The sequence below is a fragment of the Rhyacophila brunnea genome, unplaced genomic scaffold (genome assembly GCF_057557595.1).
Source record: "Rhyacophila brunnea isolate RB1 unplaced genomic scaffold, BYU_Rbru_1.0 scaffold_12, whole genome shotgun sequence".
Classification (NCBI taxonomy): Eukaryota; Metazoa; Arthropoda; class Insecta; order Trichoptera; family Rhyacophilidae; genus Rhyacophila; species Rhyacophila brunnea.
Window position 1 is genome coordinate 13370583 of NW_028232774.1, and position 11357 is coordinate 13381939.

At 33.2% G+C, this 11357-nt stretch overlaps 1 protein-coding gene across 1 annotated transcript in view; it reads right to left on the minus strand.

The window, feature by feature from the left end:
* LOC147077801 (uncharacterized) overlaps positions 1-11357 on the minus strand; it is a 52835-nt gene that overhangs the window by 12206 nt on the left and 29272 nt on the right. Inside the window, exons 6-15 of the mRNA XM_085960796.1 lie at positions 9596-9762; positions 8640-8738; positions 8041-8163; positions 7129-7297; positions 6864-7042; positions 5582-5737; positions 5245-5424; positions 4487-4611; positions 2948-3076; positions 1670-1766 (exon numbers count right to left, since the gene is read on the minus strand). Of these exons, the coding sequence (XP_085816922.1) occupies positions 1670-1766; positions 2948-3076; positions 4487-4611; positions 5245-5424; positions 5582-5737; positions 6864-7042; positions 7129-7297; positions 8041-8163; positions 8640-8738; positions 9596-9762 (1424 nt within the window). The remainder of the gene's footprint in view (positions 1-1669; positions 1767-2947; positions 3077-4486; positions 4612-5244; positions 5425-5581; positions 5738-6863; positions 7043-7128; positions 7298-8040; positions 8164-8639; positions 8739-9595; positions 9763-11357) is intronic.

Below are 11357 nucleotides of genomic sequence, written 5' to 3' on the forward strand. Positions count from 1 at the left end.
ATGGATTCTCAATTCAACGAAAACAAATAAATATGACTGAAAAAGTGTGCAATATTTTTGCAGGATCGCCCATGGCATACCTAAACAATAATTTATTATAGTTTGGTTTAGGCAGGGTTTAAATGAATTTTAAAAATCAACCAGCACCAGTATTGTATTCTCAGTTCAGTGAAAACGAATAAGTATGACTGACAATGTTTTGTGTGCACTATTTATGTCGGATCTTAAAAGCCTACCTTCACCCTTCGCCACTGTAATAATATGGTAGAGATAGTAGTTGAACGATCGGCACTTTCTTCTTCGAATGATCGTTCAATAATATTATAAAGTGTTCTTCACTTGTAATTAATTCCATATAATGTTTTATTAGTTTTTGCACTTATACACATAAAAATTTCTTTACTTTTATTCCGTACAATATTACATTATAGTACAAACAAACAGAATTTAACCACGATTTCAGATTCATCTAAAAATACACCTGACACGTGTTACACTTGTGAGCGATTGGGGAAAATAATAGTTGGATAAATCTTAAATTAGGGAAGTAGGTACCTATGTATAATGCTAAAATCTATTTCAAAATCTGCACGTGTCTTTGCTGGTCAAGGACGTCAAAAGGCAACCGGATGTAAGCCAGACTGCGTAACCCGAAAAAAGTTACAGTCCGCAATTTATTCAATTTCAATTTATTTATTTTTTTAACATATTGTGGACATTACAAATTATAAGTTTAAGACGTTCACAACATGACATTTAGAAACAAGGATATATAAATATAACAGTATTACATAAAAAAAGAGATAGATGAGTAGATAAATTAGATAGGTACAATGAAGTACACCGGATGAGTTAAGCAGACCCTATTTTAAGAATTTATAAAACAACGTCCACCTAAACTCATTCTCACGTAGGTGGAATATATCAACACCCGAAGCAATTTCGTTGAACATAGTTATCGCCCTCCCAATTGGCATTACCAGTGGCAGGTTGTTTCTGCATCTTGGGAGAATAAACAATTGATGGTCTCTATTTCTAAGACAGTTATCAGGGACACACAGGTCAACACTGCCCAGAATGGCATATATACCTCGTATAACTCGAAAAAAATATGTAGCTAAATAACCTTTTATATTAATTAATACATAAGATGTATCAATATTATTATTGTTTCCAATTTCAATCCCGAATATGTATATCGGTATTGTCTGATTTTTAAAACCGGTATTTCGGTATCGAAAAATACTGGGATACCTGTTTTGAAATACCGATATTGCAATCCCTACTTGGAATGCAATACGGTAAACTGTTTGTAGAAAATGATTATTATAACATATTGAAAAATAAAATGTTGTACATATATTAGTACAATGAAATATACAATTGAAAATCATCTACTGCGAATTACAAACTATAAAAAGCACTAAGATCTTTCTATTAATTTTTTTTTTTATTATAAAACGAAGGCAACACGGCTTAAGGCAAAGTCTTTACCTGCCAGAGGCACCTAGGGGAAAAATATGAAGCTTGCAATTTGAGACATTTTTTTGATAATTTACAATTTCAACTGTTTTTTTTTCAATTTGTTCAATTTTTGTCGGATCTTAACAGCCTACCTCTCGCCACTGGTTTATGTCATATTATGAAATCATATGTATTTATTTTATACCTGAGGGGAGTTGATAAGAACAATCCTTTGTTCCAGCTTCGGTGTCAGCTGACATGACTGCTGTTCAAGATCGTCTAAAGATGCGCGTCGGGTTAATCTGAAAATACATAGACGTTAAAACTAACATTTTGAATTCGTTTTCTTTTGAACTGATAATGTTTCTCTTTACTGAGACATTATTTGCTTAAACAAAAAACAATAAAAGAAACCTGATACAATCGCGTTGTGTAACCTTGGTCTTGGGCACTGCAGACTTTTTTATAATTACGAATGCACACATGCATCTCGAATTTATTTTGATGCATTGAATTAAATGTCAATAAATTGGAATTATAATTTTAATATGTAAGTAATAAAATATTAATTGAATTATGAAAATTTCTGTCGTCAATCGCTGGAAATAAAAAAAACTGGGAATTAAATGTAATAATGTTGAATGAAAAAAAATGATGTTGTTTATAATTGAACTGGAAAGATAAACGACTAAATTGGAACGTGTTGCTTACTAAGGTCAAAATCTTGTATGTAAATATAAAAAAAACAGCATCAAAATGTACACATAATTACAATGGTCTCTAAACTAAACTATAGTTTATAATTTATGTTCCTCTTCTACTGAGATCCTCAAGTAATTCTTTTCAAAGACAATACATATAAACATATTCTTTGCAGTAGATTTTTAAATAAACTCCATAAATAGCAACCACTCCTGTATTTGGGCTGTTCTCATAAGATTTGCAGACATTGGATGTATTTTTAATGCATATTTTCAATTTGAATTCTATTCCCAAACCTAACCAGAGTAAATGGGTCCGAGATGACTATGCTCACAGACTTGAACAGCATCCAAGTGACTTAGAATGTTGGTATGCTATAGCCAAAGTGACAAAAATATAACTAAAAGAAAACTGAAGTGTCAGAGTCTCTTTACATGTTTCAAATACATACAAGACTAGTCATCCATAAATTATTACATGTCTAGTGTATTTTTATTTAGGTTTGAATTCTGGCATGCGTAATATGATAAAATGACAAAATGATTATGACCAGTTTGAGATATGCATGTTGCAACAAACCTAAAATTTGTTGTCTATGCCACACGCTTGAGCCATCATAAAATAATGGCATTAAATCTGATAGATCGGTTTAAGGGTGATCTCTTTCAGCTGTTCTGTATGTAAAAGTAACAATATATAGTAGGTACTTATAATAGCGTGAGTCATTCAATAATAGAAATAATAAAAAGATTGAATTTGTTCAGCGCTCGGATAACTTTACCTGTGATGGGCGGTATTGGTAGGGGGGGCATGCGGAGAAAGCGGTGTGGACACTTCGATGGAGGAAGCTCGCCGCATGGGAGGCGGTCCGTCCAACTCATTTCCGTCAAGCATTTTTACAAGACTATGTCTGAAATTATTTCAAGAATGGAAATATTGAAGACATGCATGAGGAAAATTCAATCGCAAAGATTCGTAGCTGAAGAATAAAAATCAATTCACCATGCAATAGGTACTATCCGATTTATAATATATTCATCAGCCGTATTCAACATCACTCACTTGTATCTTCTATCAAGAGATTCAGTGTTTGGTGGTCATAATTTATGACAATTTATAAAATGCATATTTTTAAATGGCTCTACAATTCAATGTGGATCTTGGCGGCATCGCCAAGAGGTTTTTTAACAGATTTTTGTTTTTTTTACGAGAAATGCATGTTAGCCACTTGCTCAACCTATTAGGTTCAGCTCTGAATTCAAACATACATTGAATAACAACATGTTAATTTTCCAGACCCGGGTGTCGAACCAAGTCAAGTTTCACGACATTATAAGCTGACATGTTACTGTTTGCCCGCATTATGTACATAATATCGTCGGTCCCTATTAAAAAAAGTCGGATCTGAAATTTTGTCATTTTCGGATTATTACGTAAAAGTTATTTAAACACTTTAAACATTTATACCACAATCACAGTTTTTTTTGTTTGTTTGAAAAATTTCGAGATATTCAAGTTAAAAATGACGGATCTACCGAGAGTGTCCGAATAGCAATGTCGGTTATTACCAACCAACGTTGTTGGCTCGGCGTGGCTGAGCAATATGCGTCGAATCTGACAGTTGCTGCTATGTTCACCGGACAGACGGATGTTTTTATAAACGTTTAGAAAAGTTTCTATAACCCGTATTTTTATTCATTATGGCAAGCAGTAGGTCACAAAGGATATTTGATGAAACATCTTTGATTGCTCGTACTGAAAAATAGCATTTTGCAGATCCGACTTTTTTAATAGGGACCGACGATATATTAACATCAATAATACATTAGTTAACAACATTTATACCCTAATTGTTCCCCACATTTTACCTACCACATTAAAAACCACTCTACTCAATTATAGCTTGGAATTTGACCAACTATCCTTTTCCCACATTTATTACATCTCTACTCTTTTTCTATACTATTATCAATCATATTATATGTTATATAATATATGATTAAAAAACTTGACGAAGTGTGACAAACACATGTCGTAAAGCAATTTTTATGTGGTAAATACCAAGGATAAACTCATTTTATTAACTTCGTTTACGTATATCAACATGGCCGTCAAATAATTATACCTTAGAATTTCATTAATCAATAACAGTCGCATTACAAACAGTCCATGAGTTTTAGCATAATGCAGTAGTAAGATTTATATGAACAGAAGTATTATAGAATATAAGAGGCGATACGACGGCGAATCGCAGTCAAAACCCAAAGGGGAAAAGGTAGTATATTGTATGATTATGGAAATAAGTTGAAATAGTACTTACCTTCGGCTGAGGGTGATGAGGGATTGTCGATGTTTGGAATGTTTGGCTCGGCCGGTTCGCATGTTGATTGCGTTGAAATGATTGTGGACGGCCATTCCGATCTCCGGGCACATATCGTCGTCAATCTATTATTTAATTTCAAAAACACAGTCAAAAAGAACATAGTCATAAATAATTAAAAAATAATAGCGTTTCAAGATGATCATATTGCATAGCGTCACCTCAATACTACAACTAGATAACTTGATTTTCACTGTTTTTGAGATAGCTATTGAATATGCTTCTACATTTCCTTCTCTACAAAACGATAAAACTAGGTAAGTCAGAAGTTAATGGGAACTGTATTAATTTTGTGTTTCAAAATATTAGATAACGTTAAAACATAAATTCATTAATTAAGCAAATAAAATAATAGACCTACAATATTTTTTCATACAATTGAACATTATTTAATTGTTCCCAATTAGACAAACGCAATTTTCCATTTTTATTTTAAATAATAATATATAGCCTAGATTTATGTTAATCAAGTAAAGTTTAATTTTCATTTTCATAATAATGACCAAATTAAAGTTATCTAGTTGTAGTATTGAGGTGACAATATTATAATAAGAACAAAAATGATTGTCATTCAACTATTGAATTGGTTGTTTTACTAGTACAGTAAGGTTCCGTCAGTATAGAAAAGGTTTTCTTCAATGTCTTTATCTCTATTTTTCCTACAGCAAATATTATAATTAATGAATTATTAAACGTACAATGATAGGACATCCCTGGAACATGTTATATCCATCGCATCCCTGGTAAATGTATTTCTTAACGGCGGTTCTGTAAACCTGGTCAGGCTGCAGGTACTCGTCTCCAATTCTCACCGTCTGCCTCTCCACACGGCTGCCTTCCGGTTTTGAGGGATCAAATCCAAACGACACACCAGCCACCTGATTAACAAAAAATATCAATCAGTAATACTCTTCAATGGCACACAATAATTACTATTCCATACTCCATTATGGAAAGTAAATGAAAACATGCAATATCATTCCAAAACTAGCCAAAAGTAAACGGAAAACATAATGCCCTCAATTTGATTTTTACCTGTGGGAATCTTCCTTCCAATTTAGGATACTTGCAGACTCCATTCTCGAGAGCTTTTATGATTATTTCTCCCGTACAAGAGAGAAGGATCAGAGGATCCCGCATCGGAATTATATTTGAGAGGTCTCGCACTGTGAATTCTCCAGCGGGATGCACCTATAAAAATGTAACATAAATAGTATATAATATTGTCACTGTATAAAAGATTAGTTTGCCGCCTCAGAACGATTCAAGTATTACATATTTTTCAATGTACCTAATAATAATTATTTATGTAGGATTCTTTAAGCGTTCGATGTGTCATGGGCTGTGCAAATTTGTACCTGAGACTTAAAGCCTCATCAAGCCATTGCATTTCAGGATAGCAACTCACTAGTACCGGCAAAGTATCATATTGACTGCATAATCTGCAAACCGGCTGACTCCATTTGGGCAAATTGTTTAGGAAAGAGAAAAAACATAATAATTTAACTATCGAGAAAAATTTTACAATTCCAAAAATACAAGTAAGCTGCACTATGAATTAATACACCATTTTAGCTTCCCTTTCATACAAAGAAGATTTATATAAAGAGCGGAGTTGTCCAATTTTCGATACTGGAAATTTGGCACCTGCAGTTGGCTGTTTTGTATGAAAAACGATAATGCATTAATTTATAGGGTTAGGAGTTTGAAATTTTGTGTGAGCATACAAAACATGCTTTATAACAAAATGCTACAAAAATCACATTCTTGGTCAAAAGTGCAGTTGGCTGGTTTGCAGATTAAGCTGTTAATTGTTTTGTTATCTACCAAACAGCCACTGGGTCATTTCTTTACAAACTTTCTGCGCCTTGTTCGGCCATGATCCACAATGACAACAGTAAATTATTTAGTCTAAGTTGAGTATGTGGCGAAGAGACAATCAAGGTGGCATTTTTAATCTACAAACTTAAACTAAAGGTTTAATAGTTTTGACAATTGGTGTGACGCTGAGCGTAAGGAAGCAATACAATATGCTTAAATTATGTAAGTGCTGGTTGAGAACACCCACGATAGCCGCGCTGCTTAAGCGTGGGCCTGTAACATCACGGGTCCCAGGTTCTAATCGTGGGTCTGGCAAATACACATATTGATTTTTAATTTGTATTTGAGTCAAAGTATGAACCTAATAGGTTGAGCAAGTGGCTAACATCCATTTCTCAAAACGGTAACAATAATCATATACAACCTTGCCTAACTGATGTGCACTGGATGAAATCATCATGGTTAAATTGTTCCACTGTAATAACCTGAAGCATACCTGATCACTCCGGAAAGTACCCGAGTTGATAATAGCCAGGTCGGCGCCGGTGGCAGCTAATACCACATCGCAAATCCAATTTCCCAAGTTGGATTCACTGGTTCGGATTGACTGGAATCTACCCTCCAGCGGCACGGTAAAAGATCCAAGTATTTCACCCATCTTACCCTCCACCATGGCTGGAATCACATAATTATATCAGTTAATTAAAAGTATTTAATTAAATCAAAAATTGATTGAATTAAATTAGAAATAAGACACTTACATGAATACTGTTCAAGTTTTTCTTTTAATATCTTATCCTCTGCGTACGCTGACGTAACACGAATCTCTTCGATGGAAACATTTACTCCTGTTGCCTTGTCAAAGTCCAATGTGATTTTTGAAAAGTTCCTGAAGTCCACTCCACTCTTTATTACGTACTTGTCATTGATCTGAAAGCATAATTATGCATAAATGAAGCAAGAAAGAGTGACTAAACACAAAACGTACATTCCCATATAACACGTAATTTTGATTATTTCGAAATAATAACTAAATTTGTTGGTGCTAAAGCCAGAAGATCTTTTGTTAAATAAATAATTTTTCACCAATTTTTGATTTTGAGGGGGACGGGATGCAGCTCAAATATACAGATTGCCCTGGACCTCGCATTTTTCTGAGGGTGACTAATATGTATCAGTTTGTTTTAACCATGCATGGAAGATAAACGTTTTCATCAAAACCATCTATCTCATCTTAAGGACAGGGGACATTTAGACGTGATAAATCTTCTCGCTCGGGATAGACGAATGGTAATGTGTCTGCTTATGAAATCCATGGGTCATGGGTTTCGAATCACGGTTCTGGTAAATTTACAAGTTACATGCAAGGACTTAATAGGTTGAACAAGTGGCTAACATATATTTCCCATAAAAATATCTGTTAACGTCGGCGGCCAAAATCCACATCGGTTTGTAGGGCCAATAGTGTTGCCAACCGTACTATAATTATAGTACAATACTATAATTTTGAATCCGCAAAAAATGTAAAATACTATAATTTTATGCAAATATCACAAAAATACTATAATTTTGAAGGAACGAAAAATGTTGAGGGCCAATGATAAACCAAAAATCTTGTATGAATTACTAATATATTAACATCAAAATAATATTTGGATGAAGTATTTTTTTACCAGTAATGTTTCGTAGACATGATCATGTCCACCAAGAATCAGATCGATTTCGTTGCAGTTCTCCGCCAGTTTGATGTCATTCGGTGTTCTCATGTGAGTCAACGCTATCACATAATCGCAGCCCTACAAATAACATGAACAGAGGAAAAATGAGCACAAAATAATAAGAGACGAACCTTGAGTATGTAGTAAATTAGAAGCTAGAATCCGGTTGTCTTTAAGAAAAGGCATGCCAGGTTGAGACCACTTTGAGCGATCTGTAGCATGTGACCAAGTTGGGTCCGACGTCGTTTCTTCACCTGTCTTGATAATGGTCGACTAATTAACTAAACTATTTTGTTTTATAGATACCTAACTATAAAAAATATAATATTATTACTGGCTTTCATTTCTTGACTATTTTGACACAACCTTTTGATATTTCGTTCAACGTGACTTTTTAAAAAATGAATATTTGAACAGTAAACGAAAATTCGAAATATATTTATTTACTAATAAACGAAAATTATATTATATTTTATTTAATTTATTAGATATCTGAAATATAAAAATTGCACTCGAAATGCTGCAATTTTGTGTTTCTAAAGAGACATGCTTACCTCCTGTTTGAGCTGTGCTCCGAGTTTAGTTCCTGCTTGTACGAAATCGAGGAATGTCACTTCCTCGGGGTTAATTGTTGCCAACGTGTCCAACCATTCCTGCAAGAAACCAGAGGAGTGAAGTATGTATTGCTTTATTTTACACAAATGAAACATTAAATATTATGACTTCACTTCAGTTTTCTATTGTTCTGAATCACATTTTGACTTTTTCACATTTTGATTATTGATTTCTACATTTCCCCATAAAATATCATTTTCTGCGCATCTATTCTATACAGAAGACCGCTATAGGCCGCTATCGAGGGTAGTTTTTCATTTTTTGTATCAAAGTACTAGCACTTATTGTAACAATTACAATAAGTTAGCCGTCTAAACAGTCAAAACTGTCTCTCTCGCTCTAAAATTTAACACAGCCAAGAGAGGTGCTGTTAAAACATAGCACTTATTTTAACAATTACAACTAACTTATTGTAATTGTTACAATAAGTGCTAATACTTTGATACAAAAAATGAAAAACTTCCCTCAATAGCTACCGATAGCGGCCTATAGCATTCTTGTGTATAGAACAGATGCACTGTAGCATCTAAGGTGTCACTGATAAGAGTGCTCCATAATGTATTGACTGTAACACACCATCGATAATAAAACGCACCCCTGAATTCAGAGATACAAAAATAAGAAAAAACATGCATCTTATAATCAATGCAATCAGGTATAGTATGGCAAAAGTACAAAATTTATCTGCTCTCTATTAAATTTATATATTTTTGAGAAATTTTATAATTCATCGCATCAATTATTAAATTCAATGACTAGTGAATTTTTTTCTAGAAAATTTCTTAATAAGTAATCAAAATTTATGAAACTGTAGACATTTCACTATCAGTAGTCAAAGGTTACCAGTCTAAAGTGGTCTGATTCAGTTTAAATTTAACATCTGGCGTTGACCAACCTGTTCGACGAGTCCCACAAGGCCGATTCTCCTGCCGCCCCAATCCACAACGTGTGTTATCTTTCCGTCACCGAGTGGACGGCCCGTCTCGTTATTGATGACGTTTGACATAAGCCATGGGAAATTACACATCGACACCCACTTTGATAGAATCTCCAAGCCGTGATCTGAAAAAAAAATGTTATGTTCACTACATTGACACTATCACTGTACATTATAAATATAGATTGCAATTTATTAGTTTGCAATAAAGCCGTTGAAGAAACAATATCATATTATGAAAGTGAAGATTACTAAGACTAATGATTAAAATAGCTGCAGATTTTTTATAGCACACGTCACACTATTATCGCTCTCAAGCACTATTTAGATTCATTCAATCATTCAATTCCATGAACTATTAAATGTATTGATATCGAATATACATAATTTGAAAACATCTCCTACATATACACACTAGAAAAAATTATTTTGTAGAAAAAAATATGACAGCCGACGGGACTTGAACATGTATCTGCTGGATTCGCGCCAGTATGCTTTTCCAATTAAGCTACGATTATCATAGTTAATTACGACGATTTTAACTAGTAGTTGTTACTTGAAATGCTTATCGAATTGCATTATAATGTTGGCTATCGTTGTTAGTACATTAAATTAACGTAGGTATCAATTAATTCCTTAATTACTAACCGACGTCGCGGATTCCGCCATTATTTAGTTTTTATATAGTACTTAGACTTGCTAATAATTGAATAAACTTTTTTTTATTCAACGAATAAAATTAGTCCCATCGGTGTCATATTTTTTTCTACAAAATGATTTTTCTAGAGTGTATATGCATGAGATGTTTTCAAATTATGTATATTCAATATATAGAATGTTACATTTTCAAATCTTGTGTCTTATTCATTGAAGAAAAAAAATAGTTTATGTATTGAATTACCAAGATATACCCTGAAACTTGAATTTGTGTTCTTATATTAATTATTCTATCTACATTGAACATTCCAAATACACAAAATGTTTGACTTGCACTGGATCAGCAAGTACAAATTAATAATGAAACTATAAATGCATATGAAAGAATAGACATCAATAAATTTTATTGTGTATAGATAGGTAGACAAATACACCGAACCATCATTATTTAGATTATTTAGATGTACAATCACAAAAAATTACACCATAAATAAACTAGAGCTGTAGTTTTTCAATGCACCAGCATACAGAATATAAACTTTTCTATGGCAATTAATAACCCTGTGGACATAAGCCACCCGTCAATAAACCCCCAGACAAAAATCCCAAATGTAAATAACCCCTGGACATTAACCCGTACATAAAAATTCCCAGACAATTGACTTCCCCCAAGGTTAAATTAAATATGATAAAAAAGTATTTATAAGTAAATAAAACATAAAAAATTTGGATTAGATATTCATGAAATTCTGTTACATTATAAATTTAATATTTAACAGAAAATATAATAGGGTTATAAATTTCTATATTTTATTAATTAATTTTTCTCATTCGCTCTATCTCTAAAGTGTGTATAATATAATGGCCCCCTTCACAATGGCACAAGTCAGGCAAAAGTTGACGCCCTTTGAAGCGTGTTGAAATACCGACACTGTGTCGATAGACGGTAAACCTTTGTCAGCCCTTATATCATCCTCTTCATAAAGATAAGCACTGACCACTAACATTTGCTGACTTGGGCCATTTCAAAGGCTAGCATTAGATGTTAGTATAAATATATCCA